Below are 21,305 nucleotides of genomic sequence, written 5' to 3'. Positions count from 1 at the left end.
TACCAAAAGGATTTCAACTAACAAACCGGAATAGTATGATATCTCCTTAGAAGTATTTGTTACGGCTCGGCAGTTCTTAATTATACTGGTTACCCTGAGGATTTGTTAGCAATGGGGAGAACAGCCTTGGAGCGTCCTGGCCTCATTTCTCGCTCTCGTCACCGCCCCGGTTGTCTATGGCTCTTTCATACAGGTTATATGCTACGTAACCTCTTTATTCCATGCTGTAATGCCGGACAGTTTATAAGTATTATGAGCTCATTGTGAGTGTTTAAAATAATAAATTTTATTTTTTGGACTGAAATTTTATTTGAGATTATTCATCATTTTTTTTAAGCAATATAGTATCCCAAAAATTTAATATAAGTATAATAGTAAATAGGCAAATATACATTAAAAAAATATTTATTTATTATCTCTATATTTTTTTTTTATAAAATGAGTGTTTTACAGTTTTTTTACTTATGTATACATATTATATTATGTATGTAAGTATACTACAATTCTAGTGTACCTAATTCTAATATTCCTCTTTTACTCCACCTTGTGTGTCACTTCTAAATATTGCTCAGAATTAAGATTGTTAATGACATCCAATTATTAAGGCAGGAACAAACATTTCTGTTTTAAAAATCTATCTTTTAAGAGCGTCTTCTCTCCCAGCTCTCAGCAGTAACTCCGCTAGGACGAGAGACACTCTGCTTAACTTGTCAGCTACTTAAATTTACCAAGTAGCTTAGTTTTTATTTCGTTTTTAATTAGGTAGAATGTGTAAACAAAATACTACTTTTTTTTCTGTCGTTAAAATAGTTGCCTGTTAACGATAACAAGTTGCAAGTAGTTTAACATCAGAATCAATAAGAATTTTATGGAACATGTGTCTATCATGGGAATTTTTGTCTAAAGATCCTCTGTGATTTTTTTTAATTTTATTACAGGAATCTGCTAATTATATTTACAAATTATGCTTATACCAAGAGATGAGCAACTATCATATTTCTCTAGATATCGTGAGGTCGTGATGCAGCATTGTTCAGTGGTCTAGATTAAATAAGTGCCTCAATCGACACAGGCACGAAGCTATTGCCGTTACCGTGTTATTAAGGTGTGTAGGGTATTTGGTAATAATATTGGGAATATTATAATTCAGTACAGTACCAAAGAGTAACCTAGGTTTTGTTCTATGTCGACATAAAAATATCAATGAAGTGTGTCGTACCAATATAATTGGAATTAATATGATGATTTGGTAAGGTAAACGTACTAGTGCTCGACGCGGTCCCAGTACATGTCATCTTGAAACTTAAGTCATTGTCAATAGAGGTGACAGCAAGGTCTCATCTATTGGGCATTAGCATGTCGAGCACTAGTACGTTTACCTTATATTTTTAATAAAAACAAATTTAACTGATTTGGAAGATCGAAGTGATCCCATAAGTGTACCGCGAACAAAGTTTTGTGCAGTACACTAAAAATTTGATTGTGGGTTCTTGTTTCAAAATTTCAAATAGGATATTAAATTTCGGAGTTCTTATATAAGATACCTAGAAAGTAAAGCGTAGATATTCAAAATATTACTTAACGGTACTTTTTTTTTCTAATTCATAAGGATGGCGATAACAAACAGTATATTATGCTTTTTGAATTTACGACAAAAAATTATAGGTACATGTAATTAATATCTGATGCTACGAAATTAAATGCTGCAGGCTACTCTGGTTTACCACATCAGATAAACTTCAAAGTTGATTTTGCTTCAGCCGCTCTAAGCTCAGTAATCCTAACAAGCTTCCTTCTACTTTAAAGTCTTAAAAGTTTCGTTGCTTTTTTACCGGATTAAAAACCAAAAAGGGTACTGTTTTTCTCATTTATTTACGCGTAACCTGAATCTGAAAGACGGGAAGCTCAATGTAACGTTTTTTAGCACAAAAACGGTGACAAATAACGCAGATTTGTTTGGGATACGGTAACTTCAGAATTTCCTGCTAGTTATTTATGTTATGAAGCTTCCGTCATTTTTACGGCTGTAATCTTTATTTTACGAGGGCTAACGCCATACCTACTGACATAGTGGGTATTAGTGGTATTACGTACTTACCTGATACTCGCCGTGAAAATTGAGAAAAGCTTTCATTTGGTTGTGACACATTTGAATAAGGAATCCCTTTAACACAATAAAGAGCCCATTAACGTGCACACTAGCGCTGCTAAATAATCGTGATTATTTAAATTTAACCAAAGATATTGAAGTAAGGGGGCCGCTACGCACTGTATTTGTATATTATTAAGTACGGCCGTTTTTGTTTTGAGTTCATAGATCAACGAATCCAGCAACATAAAAACTAGATTGATGTATTCAAAAGGTACCATATAAAATACAGTAGCGGCCCTCTTTTTAAATATCTTTCGTTAAATTTAAATAATCACGATTATTTAGCAGTGGCGCTAGTGTGTGCACGTTGATGTACCTAATGTTTTATATAGTTTTCTAAGTGCTAAGCCAAGTAACTATAATTAAATATTTGTAGATTAGGATAGATACAGATGACACAATGCGGATTTTGTAAAATATGTTTTAATTCAATTTTTTATATAATTTTTATTTCTGCGCATTATGTCGTCCGCAAATTCCGCAATGGCATTTAGGTAACTAATACGAATCAAGACTAAAGCAGGGATTCATTCCTAGTAACTGGTCTAGCGTCTCCAATTCTCCCTCAATTGCTCAAAGGTTAACTGGAAGAGATAAGTTCGCCTCTGTACTAATGAAGAATGTTATTTTTCCTGCTTTGTTTTGATTTTTGTACAATAAAGTGTTTTACTACTACTACTACTAGGTAGTATCGGTACCAGAAGTTAAAGATCGTGAAACCTGGCCCCAATTTCACCACGGTGACAGGTGCGACAATTGTAAAATCACTGTTGCTGACGTCACAGGTATCCATGGGCTACGGTTACCGCTTACCATCGGGCGGGCCGTATTCCTGTTTGCCACCATCATTGTATTATTAAAAAAAACTTTATTATATCGGAATAAAACAGATATTTATTTTGCGAAGTTTCTGACAATTGTCAAGATTTAGAAGAATTGTAGGTAATTCTTGACAGGTAATGAGTTATGTCGGAATTTCGTGACAATTGTAGTGTTTCTTGTGACAATTGTCATAAACTTAGCAAGAGAAATATCTGTTTTTTTCCGATATAATAAAGTTTTTTTAATAAAACAATGATGATGGCAAACAGGAATACGGCCCGCCCGATGGTAAGCGGTATCCGTAGCACATGGATGCCTGTGAAGTCAGCAACAGTGATGTTTTACAATTGTCGCACCTGTCACCGTGGTGAAATTGGAGCCTGATGGTCTTGCATTGAATTCTAATTTACAGATAGGTATCAATTTGACAACCCTAGTCCTTGCTGGCAGAGGGAATATTCCAAATCTTTGGTCCGTTATTTTCCTTTAGGAGTTTGCTTATCTACTCCCGACACTCGTGTTTACTTTGTGACAACCTCACTAACTTTCGTTTAGAAATAAATGGCTGGCAAGCTGGCATTAACGATCTATCAAGCTTTTTTTCTAAATTTGCCGGTAATTTAAAAATATGCTACTATAGGTACCTGTTACCTACATGAAATAACACGTACAACTATTTTTACTCGGAGGAATTTAAAAATATAAACCTTGTCCACGTTTTTCATTTTAAAATACACTTTTTAACAAGTACCTACGCGGCACGGCCTACCGTACCAGCATAATTATGTAGGCGAGGTTTTCCCGATAGGCCAGAGTTAAAGTAGGCCTCGCAGCGCAGCGGTAGTACAGTCGCCATCAAATATATCGGAGCGGCAAAAGTGCTCACAAATATCTGAACACGCATCTATTGTCAAGGCGTTAGAGTGCGTGTTCAGATATTTTTGATCACCTTGGCCGCTCTGATGGCGACTGTACGTCATCCCCGTTGTCACAACTGGAACGCGGGAAAATCAGAGCCAACCGTCGAACTGCAATTTCCGAACATTCTGAAACGTGGAGAGAAACGTTTAATTAAATTTCGCAAGTATAGAGTGCGATTTATTAGCTAAAGGGGAAACTGTGGTGTGTCGTTTGGCAATTTGTTGTTGGTTCATTCCAGTTCATTGGGTTCACAATTTGCTGGCTGTGGGAATGAAATTGAACATATTGAATTGGGAGACTTTGTTTATGTGGTTTAATTTCTTAATGATTTAGGTTTTATTACTAAGCAGTGTAGTAGAAGGCATGCCAACGTAAATAAAATAAATAAATAATTTATTTATTTAGAAACAAGATATATACAGTGGTATTACTAAAAGAAATTAATAACTAGCTTAAATCTAAAATAGGCCCTTGAGGCATTGTACCAAGGATGCTGGCGGCATTTCCTAGCTGTATAGCAATGCTGATACGTTGTGCGAGGTAGCCGCCAGCTCTTCGGTTACCAGTTACGCCAACCAGAAAATAAAAAATAAAAAAATAAAATTAATATAAATTGTAAAAATGTTTAATTAATGCTTGAAATATACCTACCTACCTAGCTAGGTACCACTACAACGTCTACAACACTATCTAACCTACTAAAGTAAACCATGATTATACTAGTGTCTCTGTGAGCTGTAGTAGTTCTCGCTTCTCGCAAAATTCTATATACATAATCATCGAACCTAATCGCCAAATTTCACGAGAATATCCGGACATATGAAATAATTTTTGCCCAATCTGAAATGGAGACTACTTGGTCAATCATATTTTATGCAATAAGTATCTAATCCATATTCGCAACCCTTAGCTAAATCAATAAACTATAAATAAAACCTTGATGTGTCAGATACGTAGTCAATAGTTAACAATACTGGGTCATTAATAATGTCCATTACCTAGTCGTCTCGGGGGCAATGGAAGCAGCAATTCGTTTTGCCGAAAACCGCGCCGTGGTCCCGCGGGTAAGCGAACTAATGTTGTCTGGACGCTCGTGAATCTACGTACATGTTTGTATTCTATTTTGTTATGTTTGACGATACTTTGAGACATGAATTATGTAGGTCATACTGAACAAATTTTACTATAGGACCAACATAGAAAGTCACAAACTTGGATTATTTATTGAGCCAACATCAGAAACAAGTCTGCAAACAATCAGAACTACCGGATTTGACGCATGAACCACGTTGCAAAAGTCGACAAAGTAACTGGATTAGATTCTTAATGTCGTTGTTCTCTATGGAACAACCATTCAGACATTTGTTAGATATAATAAAATACCCTTCACTATATATAATATTGTTATAATATTGGCTTGGCGTAGTTGGCTTAGTATGTTTAGCGATTCTATACACTGTGGGTACGAGTAGTTGTTATGACATTATTTTGCAAATATTTCTAATTAAATTAAAAAGCTGATAATGACTTAAATTTTTCGGTGTACCTATTCACGAGACAACTATTGGAATATAGGAAAATTTAATTTAATTTCAAACCCACTAATTTAGAACACCAGCAAGCTTTGAAGCTTTGATAAAGTAATTAAATACACGCATCACGTGTTATGATAGTAAAAAGCGCAATAAGTAACGGATGACTGGTTTCATAGATCGATGATAAAAAGCTTTCGTTTTCGCGTTCGACCATCGGTTAATTACAATGGAACTTTTACTCCCACGTGCAGAAAGTGAGCTAATTTTAGCAAATTAAAAACGTAGTTACTCAGGTCAATTCTAAGAAAATACTTGTGAGTATGAGCGTGTGACAAGGACTAGTGTTAATAATGTAGTTGATAAATTTTGGTATAGTGAACTCGAAAATAATTGTCTGTAGGTACATATGCCATTTTTCAAGAATTAATTGATAGTTGTAGCTAAACCTGTAGTTAGAATATTACATACATAATATAGCCATGATAGGCACGTAACAGATGATACAGTATTTAATTACACAAACGGGTCTACCGCGATATAATTTAATTGTTTTTACCTTTAATTCCGACGTTTCAGCTGAGTTGCACCAGTCTTTCCGTGACCACAGCTGGTGCAACTCAGCTGAAACGTCGGAATTAAAGGTAAAAACAATGAAATTATATCGCGGTAGACCCGTTTGTGTAATTAAATATGTGTACAAAACGCGAGAGTTTAAAGTGTTATAGATGATACAGTGTCGTTCGTTACCTAAACAACAAAACCTACATAAGGTACGCATTATTTAAAAATACCCACTTAAAGTTCTTCCTCAAATAGAGTCATAACATAATCATCTACCTAAATAACCTACCACAAGAGTCAGTAAGGTACTTTCACTAAAGGAGTAAAACTTTTACAGCGGTAATTCCTGCTGGTTTATAGCGAGGGGTGTCCTTACTCCAATGTCGGCTTAAAATAACGGTAATGTAGATATAGAACGAACGGTGTAGCCTGGCAAAAATATCTAAAAGATTTAGTTCTATTTATATGTATGTACCTACCTAAATGCTACGGATGTATACAATTTTGTATTTATTTTATTTTCTATACGTTTGCATAGGTAGGTATAGTAATATGCAATAATCTGCAATAATATGTTACACAATGAAGGCCGCAAAAATATCTGACACGATCTTATTTGTAGAGCCATAAGAGCGTATCACATATTTTTGCGGCCTTTGAAGGGTATAAATAGGGCTTTAAGGAAAGGGTTTAAATAATGACCCAGGTTCTAGACCAATAAGTAGATAAGTACCGTAAACTCTACCTACCTGAGAGCCTAGCCAAGATGCCAATCGTTAGCGCCGTAGCGAACGAAACTCTAATGTCTCTCTTATATGGAAGGATGATAAAATAAAGTAAAGTAAAGTAAATTTTCTTTATTTAATAGAGAGACGTTACCGTTTCGTTCGCTAGGGCGTAAACGATTGGCATATTGGCTAGGCCCTCTGGTCTAGACAGCGACTAACAATGCAGATTTACCGGCAGATGAACGCAAAAGAGAACCCTGTAATTGGGTGTCGGTTGCACGCCACGCGCATGCAAAATTTGAATAAACCTGACGACTACCTTCCTATTTGAAAGGATACAACTGTCATTCCATGTCAGTAACATATGCTTCCTTATGGTTGTCTATTGTTTGTCCGAAAATTATATAAAATAATACTCATATGCCCGAATTTTACTTGCCCGAATTTCATTTGCCCGAATTGTTTGTTTACCATAAAAATTATGTGACATACTCTTTGTTTACCCGATTATTCGATTCCAGAACGTACGAGTGCCATACGTGTTGTTGTCCATATTATTAATTGTAATAATATTATTTAATAGAATATTTAAACGCCATACGCATTTTCGCCCTAATAGCCGGAGCAAGGCGCGCAAAAAAAAAAGACCTAACATCGAAGTCTAAGGCGGGAGCTCCGCTTCGCTTCGCTCCCGCCTTAGACTTCTGAACCTAACCTATCCGAGTCGGAGTGCTCCGGAAAGTCTTGCTCGCTCGCTTCGCTCGCTCGCTTGTTCGCAGTTCTAACCTAACCTAACTTACTTTCTGGTAGCCGTTTTATTTTGTAAAAAGAGCCGGAGCAAGGCGCGCAAAAAAAAAGACCTAACATCGAAGTCTAAGGCGGGAGCTCCGCTTCGCTTCGCTCCCGCCTTAGACTTCTGAACCTAACCTATCCGAGTCAGAGTGCCCCGGAAAGTCTTGCTCGCTCGCTTCGCTCGCTCGCTTGTTCGCAGTTCTAACCTAACCTAACCTACTTTCTGGTAGCCGTTTTATTTTGTAGGAGGTCACAGTTCTAACCTAACCTAACCTACTTTCTGGGAAGCAATTTGAATGGCAAATTATATTATGGCTAGTGATAATTATGGCTTACAATGATGATGACAAATGATATTATTGAAATAGATTTTATGGGAAACAATGTTTCTGGCACGTGACTAATATAGTAAACAATAAGTATTGCATATGTATATTATGGGAAACAATATAATGGCTGTTGACTATTATGGCAAATGAAATTATGGCAAATGAAATTCTGGCAAGTGGGTGTATACCCTTCCTTATTAACCTCGTGTACAAGGACGATTGCCGCTTGGAATACATATGAGCCAAAGCAAGGGAGCTGTTCTGTTTACCCTAATTAATGCTGTTAGTTTGAATCGTCTCTCCTGATGTTTTCTATTCATTTGATTTACATTTGAAACATCGTACTTGCTACACTTAATTGGAACATTTTCAGCCAAATCAGAGCGGTTTCGCACTACGTCCGTATAAAAAATATAACTTTTTACTACAAGTTCATTTCCAAAAGCAATTTGCTGTAAAAACATGTTAGGTTAGAGTTAAATGCTGTAAACGCTGTAAATCCATCACAACATCGCGATGGTTTCTGTAGAATGGAATTAGATACTGATTTTGAATAAGTAATGCATACTAAATTGACAAATAACTTCAATATTTTGTAATCGCAAAACGGAAGCATATAACTTTTTAATTGAGTACATTATTCACACTTGTCAAAAAGACCCTAATATATTACAGTGATCGCCTCAACGCCTACGCTTCTTTATTGAGTGATCAATTTAATCAAAGATAAGCCCATATTGTTACCTATATTGTTCCATTCACCGCAATCGATCGACTCTTATCAAATTGTTTCCGAAGTCGTTAAGTCTAATTTAGATCAACTGTTATTACGTTCTTAACTCAACCAAATTGAATATTAATTAAGTGACAATTTTCACTTGAATAATTAATCATACGAGTCAAATTAATACTCATAAAAATGTGATGAAGATTAAAGGTAGGTAGGTATCTTTAATAAAACGTTTGGAAGTTAAAATATAGGTAACTAATAGTTAATAAATAGTAGACAGGTTGCACTCCGGTAGTGCCGACAGAAGTGAAAACTCAATGAATGAGTCCAAAATGTCTGCAGCACTATGTATAATTGACCCATCCTCCTTTCTATTGAAAAACTTTAGTTCCTTATATATGTCTCTGGTTCCAAAATTGCTGGCCAGTGAGCTTAAATTTGTAGCGTTAATTGTTTAAAATTCGAATAAAAATTGTAAAGTTACCTTGCAGACCTCGCATCTAAATATATTTGGTCATGATATTTTGAGTTTTATTCACCAGTACTAGAGTTCACTTTTATTAGCGATTTCATCAAGATATAGCTTTATTGAATTATATTTGAGTGATATAAAGTTAGAATGTAACTGTTAGATTCTCGTATTTCAGCCCGTACAAGATTAGAACATTGAGCTTTATTGCTTAATATAAAAGTCTAGTTTTCAATAATTGACCTGATTATGATACGTTATGACTAGTTCTTTGGTGAATAACATTGTCCGTGACACATGACGTCAGCGTTACGTTACGCTGAATCGAGTTTATCATTTTTTCCCCACCTCAAAAAGTGCTCAGCGCCGCTAAAAATTCACTTCACTTCAAAAATTCTAGATTTAACATTTAGCAACCAACTCTAGATTTAACATTTAGCAACCAACTCTAGATTTAACATTCAGTTGATATCTTATAGTTAGCCAGTTAGCAATTAACTATTTGGTTAAGGAATTAAAGTCCTTTTATACAATATCCAATTATTCACTAACAGCGATATGACAAATTAAATAAAATTCAGTAAAAACACGGTGTATATCAGGGTTATTTTGATTTCACGCCGCGTGACCGACGGTGGTGATTCGTGTGTAGTTATTTGGGTCCGTCGGACCCTTCCGTGTGTCATGTCAAGCGGATAGGAAGCATAATGGTAGGGTGCAGGACATTGGCCTTCCGCGCTTCCGACCAGACAAACATTCGCTACACTAACAACGTTATTTTAAGTGATTACTTTGCCCCATTTAATTAAATGGAGAAAGAAAATAAGTTTAAATGACCAATAATTGTTGTAAAATCTGGAAACAACTGCCATAAATACAACTCAAATTCACTCAGAGCTCGGAACAAACTGTTATAAGAAGTAATAAACAACAGTTTAATCGCTTGCAGGTCCCGAGTTTCGTCCGGAGCTAATCCAGAAAGTTGTCGGCTTATTGGAAAACTTGGATCCGAAGATTGTGTTCCGTGTTGTGACTCTCGCGATCTTGTGTCTTCCTCCGGTGTTCCGGGGGCTGTAAACGGTTTCCAAAAGTTGCCAAAGTGTCTCCTATAAAGTTGTCGGCGATGGACAGCAACTCGGTGTCGCCGATGCCGGAGCTAGCGCCGATCGCCGAGTTCGACAAGTCGCCGCCGTCGCCGCCGAACGAAGAGGTGCCGATGGATGATCTGCCGCCGCCCCCTGCTACGATCTCGGGGCAGACGGACGGAAAGAAGGTTAAAATGTGAGTACTTACCTCATAATAACATTAAAATTTGTAATGTTTCAAGTTGCTCTAGGTCCATTTAAGCTGTCGAAATATAGCTAAATCAAACAAGTCGTAGTAAACTGACGTTTACGGGATCATTAGGATGGGGTTATCGAGATATTCTATAAATCTATTCTTCTTCTTCTTCCTCGCGTTATCCCGGCATTTTGCCATTGTATAAATCTATTATTCTTAAAAAAAAATTGGTTATTCAATCATTATTCATCTTGTTGCTAAATATTGCCGGAATATAAAAAAATATTGCTTTAACAGCATTCAATTACAACTTCCAACATCGCGTTAATTGAAATTTTACCTACGAATATGTAGGTGTTGTTACAGGTACGAGTAGTTAACATCAACGAAAAATGTAATGAACTGTGGGTACGGCGACCGTTAAACTACGCCAAAGCACCTAGTTAACGCGGCAAGGTACCGACTTTACGTGCCCATTACATTAATGTTAACTAGGTATAGGTTTTAACAACAACATCTAGTTACTCTACAACATTAAGTAGTTGAAGCGTTAATTGTCTCAAATTAGCAATGTTTAGAAATTATTTACATAGTTTATTTTATACTACTATGTATATACGAGTATCTGGGTCAAAAACATTCTGTGTTCGCGTCTTTCCTGTAGACATACACAAGAGTTAAGGGCTATAAAGGTTAATTTTCTTATTTAACCCTTATCCACGTGAAAAGGTCCTCCTTTTATTTAGAGAACTATGATAAAATCATTACTTACATGCCCACAAGCTGTTAACTATTGCCCACAGAAGAGAAAAATGTACAGTTCGCGCGAACACGCTAGTTTTCTCGTGACCTTTTCACGTGGATAAGGGTTAAATAAGAAAATTAACCTTTATAGCACTTAACTCTTGTGTATGTCTACAGGAAAGACGCGAACACAGAATGTTTTCGACCCATCTGCGCAAAATTAACAAACACAGTAAATAAGATAGTGATCAATATCAGCTACGCAGAAAGTTCTACGAAACTTATTGCCATATGATTTGGTGATTGATTATTCCGTAGATAATGTTTTATTAATTAGTCTTCTCCAAATATTCAGAGTAGAACAAAGATAGATATATAATAAAACTACGATCATATTTTATATATGTACAATATCTACGCATATATTTACGTTTGTATACAAAGTTCGTGAACTCCTCTCTGTGAACGAACTCTTGCATATTTGATGAGGTTTTCATCGCGCGTTGTAGAGTTCCCTATTCTGGGAATCGTATAATTACTAGTGATTTTGGTTTAGACACAGTTTTAAAGAATTAGAATATTTACCATAAAGTAATATTGTCTTCGGTTACCGTAAAATGGGGTGAGTAGGTGCAAAACTGACATTCAAACCTCGATAACATTTTATTTTTACATATGCAAACTAAATGGTGTATATAATAAGTGTTCCGGACGTTTGTATTTTAGTTTATTTTATTTTAATTTTAATGGAACTACTCCCATTTCATAACTTTGACGATAAACAGGAAATCCCACCTCACCCCGTAGTCCCTCGTATTTGGGGTGACTTGGGTTTTCATACAAAGGTGATTTTGGAAGATTGTTGGATCGTTTTTTTTTATTATGAGTATTACTATAGCTCCATTTTAAATTGGAATACATTATTTTTGTAGCAGTAGCCTTAAAATCCCATCTCACCCCCCTTTCATCCCTTCTCTCCCCATTCTTAACCCATCGCTCCCCGCGAACCCTACTCACCCCATTTTACGGTACCGCGATAGTGACTCATACAATTAAACTATTTAAACGGATTAAATATATCGGGTACAATGAATTTACTCGTAAAATAGGTAATAGTTACAAATTTCTCGATATTGTTACGTAAAAATAAAAAAATAAAATTACAACTAAAAACAAATTATGACTAACAAAAATAAACTAAACTAAGAACTAAACAGACTAAACTAAAACTACCTAAAAGTGAAAGATTATGTAAGCTTTTTAGGGTTCCGTAGTCAACTAGGAATGTAGTTTCGCTCATATGAAAATAAAAAGTTGAGTTTTTATTAGGCATAAATAATACAACTCGTAATATACATCTGACGTGGTTATATTTATAATTCTTATAAACAAAATACCTAATAGGACTCTGTAGGACGTTTTACTTTTTAGTATTGAAGATAATGGTGTACGTATACGTATTCATGTTAATTTGTGTAAGGACCAAAGAATATAATACTCATGGTAAGGACTTCTACTTACCAAATAACTTACTCAAAACCTATAATAAAACAAAAACATTACTCTCCCGGTAATGTCAGTCGGGTAACTAATAGAGAAATTGTAATGTAGGAAATTTTGACACAGTTATTTCCTTCTGGGATCACTATTTCCTTTTCGTCTTAAACCAATATTCTATTTCGATATTCGTGGTGACGTTGATAGTAAGAGTTTAGAGTCATGTGCATTATATTTATTTGTTTATTTTAATCTTTATTGCACAATACATGAAGGTACAAATGGCGGACTTAATGCCTTAAGGCATTCTCTATCAGTCAACCAATGGGTCAAACCAGAAAGATTAAGTAAGTGCAGTGTCTTTAAAGTAAATGAATTTGTAAACAAGACTAAGTATCTATGAATATAAACTATGTTGATAAACATACACATATACTTAATACAAATAGACTTACATAGATACTTTACATATTTAAATACCTTGTGTGAATCATTAAGTTGACGAAGAAGAAAGTTTGTCAAGGAAATGCTTGCGCAGCATGCGCTTGAATGTGAATTTGGTCTGCGCTTGTCTGATAGAAAGTGGGAGACAGTTCCAAAGTCTGATAGCCTGCCGGCCTAGCCAAGGTTACAATCGCTATCGCTTCGACAACGAAAAGCATTATGTCTCTCTATCACTCTTCCATATTAGTGCGACAGTGACAATTGCGTTTCGATCGCTACGGAGCGTAAGCGATCGGCATCTTGGCTACGCGGCCTGGACAGTGAAAGAATTGGACATGAAACCCGTTCGATGTTGGGGGACAATGAGCTTAAGGCTACGGGAAGAGCGAAGATCTGTGCATGGACGTGGGGTAACATATTAAAATTTCGAGCGGAGATAATCTGGGGCGGACGGATTAGACGTGCGCGCCGGTCGAAAAAAATCGGGCGGCGGCGCGCCACGAAAAAATCCACGGCGGCGGCGTAACGCCGGCGGCGTGGGATTTTCAACTTTTCAATATACGTATAATGAGAAACCAAGATTAACTCTTAAATCAACAAGGGAAAAAATCTCAAAAAAACTGTGTTACATCGTTTTTTGGTTTATTGTAGAAAAATCATGAAAAATCTAGTAATAATTCAGAAAAAAAAACATATGTCAGTATGTTGGACGTTGCCAGGATCGGTGTAAATAACCGCGTAATGAAAAGACGTTACCGAGTATAGACTACCTACTTTATGTGCATAAGGCTTTTAGTCCAATTCATGTTTTTTAAAATAAATATAGAATAATTGCATTTTTTAATTAGAAATACACTTACTGATATTGAACTATACTTGAACTTACTGATAATGTCAACTTATGTAATGAGTTAAAGTAAAACCTATTATTTTTATTATTTTGGAATAACTTTATAGCTCGTAGGTGGTAAAATTTTACCAGTCATTGACGTCTTTTATTTAAAATTAAATCAAACTTAGCGGGGTATTCTAGGAAGCAGTAACATTTAAGCAATGTAACACTTTAAACTCTCGCGTTTTGTACACATATTGAATTGCACAAACGGGTCTACCGCGATATAATATTTAAGCAATTAAATATTTGTGCAATGGTTTTTACAATAATGCATGCACTTTTATCAAAATTTTCCTAACAAATTTCTCTAAAAAATGAAATCTGGTCTATCTCTTGATGAAAACAAATCCACACACAAACAGGAAACAAACACACACACACACACACACCACATCCACAGGAATAAAATCCATAAAAATATTTTTATATCTATTTGGTTCATTACGTTGTAATACGGCAAGTAATGACTTTTTAAAATGTTTTGAAACACCTAACATCCCTCTATTTAATTTAATTACCACAAAAACTACCAGAAAATTTAATAATTTTACTCTTCGCATACTTGGAAACGTCTAACATATTGGACTTAGCAAAAGTGCCGTGTAATCGACAACGGGCAAAATACTGGACATTACACTTTTTACACTTGTTTTACCCATAAACACAAAACATTTTTATGTAAATCATATTGCCACGTAATAAACAGACCAGTTAGTAACTTATTGCACGTTTTATTTTAACGCTGCTTAATACTGTCATATAAAAAAAAATTAAATATGGGTAAAATGTCAGTCTGTCGGATGCTTCCTTGCAAGTTCTGCGGTCTGTAGGACTTTGACAAAAATATTATGTTCAGACTGGTTCCCAATATTTTGTTATTTATTTATAAATAACATATCATTCAAGTAGTTATCTGGTAGTGTAAGTACGCTACCAGGGGAAAATAACGCTATGCTTAAATATTTGGTGCAGAATTTTTTTCTTGGGATGTCCAGTATAGTGGACGTTATCGATTTAAAGGTTAAAATAAATCAAGCAATGGATTTAAAAAAACGGGACAGTCGGAACGTTAAAGCTAGGCACGTCGCACGCGCTTTATGTCCATTGACTTTAAATTTGTACTCTCTTGCGGGTTTTGTCTCGGCGCGAATTTTAAACTACCGGCGGCGGCGGCGGCGCGCTGACTCCTTATGGCGGCGGCGCGCCGCGGCGGCGCGCACGTCTAGGACGGATCAAACAAGATCGACTAGAGCGTACACAGAATTCTACATCCCCTTGGTTAGATAGGTACGTCTAGTTTAAACTACTTCATACTAGATCATACCAGGAAAGTGTTTTAAATATCGGCTTTATTTTGTTTGTGTTCAAGTAGAAAACTACCGGCTAACTACTAATAACTACCGTCTGTCAATCACAAACAATAAATAATTTACACGTACGCAGGAACATCGCAGTCATATCAATTTGTGCATACCTTTTTGATCCACCTGACAGAATTTTCTCAGCTACGTCCAGTTTCTTTTAATACCCAATACACACGTGACAGTGACGAGGGTCTGAAATATCTAATTCATAATGTACGTTCCACAGTAAATAGTACATATAATACATTCAGTAGAAACCCGTCAAATAGGCAGATAGAGTCAGACCGAGAAAAGTCTGCAGTGATTTTGATAGCCCACGCAGAGCAAGTGTCATTTTAAACGTCAAATTTCTATGAAATTATGACGTACTTATAAATTACACTTGCACTGCGTGGGCTATCAAAATCGCGGCAGACTTTTATTGGTCTAACTCTAGAGAATTTTTGACTTACTAAAGCGGTTGCCTTGATTTGACTATAAACTCGAGTAAGCAAAGAATTTCTCGCAGCAGGACAGCGAAATTGAAATTTAATTAAAATGTTTAAATTCCAACAAAATTCTAAAATTACGTAAAAGGTAACTGTTCTGTTATTTTCATACGATTAAATGCAAATTGATAATTTCTGTATATATAATTTATGCCTTATAAAAACTCAACTTTTTATTTTCATATGTGAATGAGCGAACCAACATTCCTAGTTGACTATGGAACCCTAAGAAGCTTACATAATCTTTAACTTTTATAGTAAGTATATGAACAAATATTTGGACATTCATACACTGTAAGTACCTACCTAGTTATATGTAGTCCATCGCCGTTTGTGATTACTGAAACAGAGAAGTCTGCTAAATTAGTTAAGTAGGTACCTACTTAACGGATTTTTTTACAGTTGTGTTAACTTAGTACAAGAAAAAAAAAATACTACAAATTCATAATACCTACGTATTATCACGATAGTTTGTATCAATGTTAACAAATTAACTGACGAGTTTAATAAATTACTTTTCTTGCTTAAATAACAACTTTCAAACATTAACGTGTTACAGTTGGTTACAGCTACAGTGCATCCATCTGTACTTTTCATTGCAAACTAACGAATGGCCATGACAGGTTACACAAAGCACTATTCATAGCGCGGCAGCGAGTGAAATACTGCAAATAGTGGTCGCTAGGTGGCGTAACATGTACTATACTAAGCAAGCCTGCGCTGACTCACAAAATACGTTTAAATCAAACAAATACCAACGTTATCAAAAGAATGGCAAATTAACAATACTAGCGTAAAGAAGTTTGCCATTCAATACTATTGAAAACAAGTTATTTGTACAATGCATGTTATCCCTTTCTATCAATTGAAGACGATAACGTGTGGTCTCAGTCTCACATAAACGACTGGTTATGGTATCGAAGTAGGGCGCCTGCGTCGTTCGGATCGAGTCGAGATCTCGGAGAGAGGCGACACGGACCCCGCGAACATGCTCATGTGACAGCTTGCCGCCGAAACTTTTTAAATTCGAATTTAAAAATCGAACGACGGTGAATTGGTGATCAGTGATTTTTCGGCCAGTGTTAATTTTTGTGAGTGCTTCGGAAAAATGGCGAGAGGAAAGAGCCAACCGTATGTTATATTTTTTTTTTATATTTATATTTTTATCCTTTTGGTAATAGGTTCCGATTTTCACCTAGACTCTTCGGAGAGTTAAGTAGTAAATCAAGTAAAGTTGCTTGTATATTTGTAGCCAGGATTAAGCGTAGTGAATGCTAGGTATACATTCTTAATTAAGATAAGTGCGTCCGTTGAGAAATGTAACTACCCTTCTGTCCTTTTAATTAACAATGTCGTGTTGTTTAGTTATTGGCTTAATTGCTCTGAATAGGATGCTAAGCAAATAAATATTTAAAGGTTATATCTAATCTAATCTTGTATATTCTAATACCTAATCGAGCAATTCTTGTTTATCTATATATTTCGGGGATCTCGGAAACGGCTCTAACGATTTCGATGAAATTTGCTATATTGGGGTGTTTGGGGGCGATAAATCGATCTAGCTAGGTCTTATCTCTGGGAAAACGCGCATTTTTGAGTTTTTATATTTTTTTTGAGCAAAGCTCGGTCTCCTAGATATTTTAATTTTAACCATGATGTTTTATGTTAACATTATTTAAATTGTAAATTAAACGTACCTAGCCAGTTAAAAAAATGCCTTTATTAAGTAAAAAAATGCAAATAAAAAATGCCAATAATTTAAAATATGCCGTCGTATTAAAATATAAATAAATAACTTCTGCCAAATTTTACAATAATTAATTGCGTCCCCATTTGTGCATACCCACTCACGTGATTGATATTTTTCAGTGACCTCTATTATTATTATAAAATAAGGGTGACAGCTGGCAACTACAGTTGCCAAAAGCATGTGAGTAGATACACAGTACCCACAATGTAATCAAGTCCATGGTAATTGGCCTGATGACAAATTTTGAAATCCCTTTTAATATTGTCGGTACACTTGTATTAGTTCCGAAAAACACAATCAAATAAATATTTAATTTATATCGTGTAATAATATTTTTTGGACGTAATAAATATTTAGTGGCGAAATAATATTTTTTTTGAACCTCAAACTCTTTGGTGAGGACGTAATGGATTACGGTCGGTAAGGTTGTCTATGCTGCTCTAAGAAATATGTCATGGATTGATGACGTCAATCCTTAGCTCGCTTCTGATTGGCGTTTCAGTCAAAATGGCCGATTGGAGAATTTTGCACTTTTATTTTATTGAATATATGAATAATCCTAATGTTTATACTGAGATTGGGCCATTTTTTAGAATCGTATTAACATATATGTTTCTTTGAAACCATTATTTCCATGATTCTTTGTTACTGTCATCAGGCCAATTGGATGTGTCCATAAAACACATAAAATTATGGACAGACGGTCCGTAAAACGGAAAGTACATGATTACGCACCTTACTTTATGTAAACGAGGCGGCGGTAGACGTGCGTTATCTCCGATAATTACATGTTTCACAAACATGCATGCGGTGTGGACAGGTACTAGCCGTGACATTGTATAAAAATGACGTGTGGTCGATAATGGATGGGACAGGATGGCGTGATTAAGTTCCTTTCTGAGGTAGTTAATGAAAATATATTTTCCTCTTTCAAATTCAAAGTCTTTTTTTTTTTCATTTCATAGACGTTTTATAATTGAACACATTTAGGGTCACCTATCACTATGTACTTTCATTACCTAGGTAAAAAGGCTACAAATTAATGCTACCTACTTAGTCTAGTATGCAAGGTATAGCCTAAAAAACATAATTAGATAAGTACCTACCAAAACGTAAGTATCTTGAGTCGAGTTGCGTTAATTATTATATGAAAATAAGCTTTACCGTATTTTAGTTGTGTATCTTAAATGTTAAGGCTTAGGTAGGTAGTACCTACTACGTAGGTGCACATTAATGTATTGCTCTCAATGCTCTAATTATGTATAAGTAGTTACTTTAAACAATTAGATGCAACCCGTTTGAATGTAACTACCGCACTTATTATTCTTACGCAAGTCCCTAAACCGCCCACTTACTCCCACAGCTGTTGTCTTAGTTGCTCATGTACCCATCGGCCTCAACATTGCATCTCAAATTAATAAAGAGAAAATATGTTTAGTGTTAAACTAAGATAAGTCTGCAACGATTTTGATAGCACACGCAGCGCAAGTATTATTTATACTTATGTCATAATTTCATAGAAGTTTGACGTTTAAAATAACACTATATGTGCTATCAACATCGTTGTAGACTTATCTTGGTCTAACTCTATTTAGTTTAGCTAGAAAACTTCCCTAGCGTTAGTGTGAAGCAGTTCCAACCCGCATTCGGCCTTCGTATTATTATATTAATCCAATAATTCCCGTGTGGGTTGCCCGCGCCGGTCTCAGGAAATGGGATGAATTGAGCCTCTTTATTATATCTATGCGCGGGCACATACTGTACTCCCATAGTTGAACGAGTGTCGACGAGCGTTGGCCTCAGAAAACCAGCGTAAAGATATATCTCAAGATCAGTACGAACTATATGTGCAATCGCAGATCACATTTATATTGATTCTCCTAAAACTCCTAATGCGCTTGTTTAGCATTGGTAATATTAATATTAGGTAATGTGGTTAACGAGTACGCGAGCTAGAATTCAACAATACGATAAATTGTTGAATTGAGTTGGTCTTTTCAGCCTCTAAGACAAGTTAGGTATTATTAGGTACCTATAAAGTTAACAACTTATATAGGTACAATAAGTTTTGGCTTAGGTTTAGCTAGAGACAGACCCAACTAAACTATGCTAGCATTTGCACTGACAAAATGTGGCGTTATTAATGTAAAACCGGGCAAGTGCGAGTCGGACTCGCGCACGAAGGGTTCCGTACCATAATGAAAAAAAAAACGAAAAAAAATGCAAAAAAAAAACGGTCACCCATCCAAGTACTGACCACGCCCGACGTTGCTTAACTTTGGTCAAAAATCACTTTGTTGTATGGGAGCCCCATTTAAATCTTGTTTTTATTCTGTTTTTAGTATTTGTTGTTATAGCGGCAACAGAAATACATCATCTGTGAAAATTTCAACTGTCTAGCTATCACGGTTCGTGAGATACAGCCTGATGACAGACAGACGGACGGACGGACGGACGGACGGACGGACAGCGAAGTCTTAGTTATCACTAAGACGGGTCCCGTTTTACCTTTTGGGTACGGAACCCTAAAAATTATATAAAAATATGGCTTTAATAACAACAGTTGCCCTAGAGCAGTTAGCAGAATCAGTACTATTTCAAGTAACAACAGAAAGCCGTAAGCGCCATATAAATTAGAACATAGAACGACGTTTTAATATCGAAGTATAGGCACGTACCAAAACTGCCACAGATGAGAAAGGTCGTAAGCGTCGTAGATGTAGCAAGATAAAGTGTCGTTTTAGAGTAGGAGTGTAAAACAGAAGTACCGGAGATAGCGTCACGTTCCCCCTTGCGGCTTCCTCTATAAATCAGTGTAAGTGTGCTGCCGGCCCGCGGATGTCGCCCCAGCTTCTTTGCGAAGTCGGTGCTGCAATCAAAACGCTTACAGCGAATGTTCAGAAAATCTGAAATGTTACGTTATATTATAGGTCGTTTCGAATAATCTAAATAATTAATTAATAAAACGGGAATATTGAATGATGATAAATCTGTCCATCGCCCTTTCTCTTAACAAGGTGAAATAAACATTAACCCCCTTATTCATAAACGCGCTACAAACCTCAATTACCTAATAATCGTTTGTTCTCATCTGTCATTTTGACTTATGTATTTGTAAGAAAGGGATAAAATATAATTTACTTAACTAAATCAGGCCCGTAACTCCGTTATTCATAGATAAAACTTAGCAACCTCTTACATTTTTTTAATTTAAATTCAAATTCAATTCAATTCAAGTTAAATTTGTGTCCTTCCAATAAACAGTATAGGCCTAGTACAGATGGGGCAAGACAGTATCTCGCCCGCGAGATAGACTACCCGCCTTTTTCTAACCGTATTGATTAAAGAGGGACAGGTAGTTTAATCTCGCCACTCCTGTGCTAGCCCGGCAGAAAGATCAGAATGACCGATAGGGGCAAACGATTATCAACGCTTAGTTGGATTTGACAAACTTTTATGAATGATACCATAAATAATTTACAATAGATACCCAATTGGCAAACAGAGAGTTTAAAAAAATAAAAAGCTCTATCCGCTAGGCGTGTAACTTGGTCTGTGAGCGCCAGGGTGCCAACACGTTTCTCGCCGCGGCCATGCCCCGTTGTGGAAAGTCGCGCAAAAACTAAACTCGCTCGTGTCCGTCTCGTCTGCAGCCCTCCTTACCTTTAAAGGCTTGTGAAATGTAATATAAATAAGTGTATGTGTTGATGCACTTGACTGAGTTCGACAGATATTCGAAATGCATATTTATTTACGACAGGTTTTGAGAGAGAAATAAATGCTAATAGCGCCGTGTAGCAGAT

The 21,305-nt window shown here is 35.9% G+C and overlaps 1 protein-coding gene across 3 annotated transcripts in view; it reads left to right on the top strand.

Annotated features, from left to right (window-relative positions):
• Positions 1-21,305, top strand: part of LOC134793161 (plasma membrane ascorbate-dependent reductase CYBRD1) — a 111,876-nt gene that overhangs the window by 23,139 nt on the left and 67,432 nt on the right. For 2 of the 3 annotated variants that reach the window (XM_063764746.1, XM_063764745.1), the window contains exon 2: positions 9,989-10,320. In XM_063764746.1, the coding sequence (XP_063620816.1) occupies positions 10,163-10,320 (158 nt within the window). In that variant the 5' untranslated portion in view covers positions 9,989-10,162. Of the gene's footprint in view, positions 1-9,988; positions 10,321-16,633; positions 16,884-21,305 lie in introns of those variants that run through there. The other variant, XM_063764748.1, reaches the window with a different exon arrangement.

Source organism: Cydia splendana, chromosome 8 (assembly GCF_910591565.1).
Source record: "Cydia splendana chromosome 8, ilCydSple1.2, whole genome shotgun sequence".
NCBI lineage: Eukaryota > Metazoa > Arthropoda > Insecta > Lepidoptera > Tortricidae > Cydia > Cydia splendana.
Note: the sequence above shows the minus strand (reverse complement) of the source record. Positions and strands in the feature narration are given on the sequence as shown.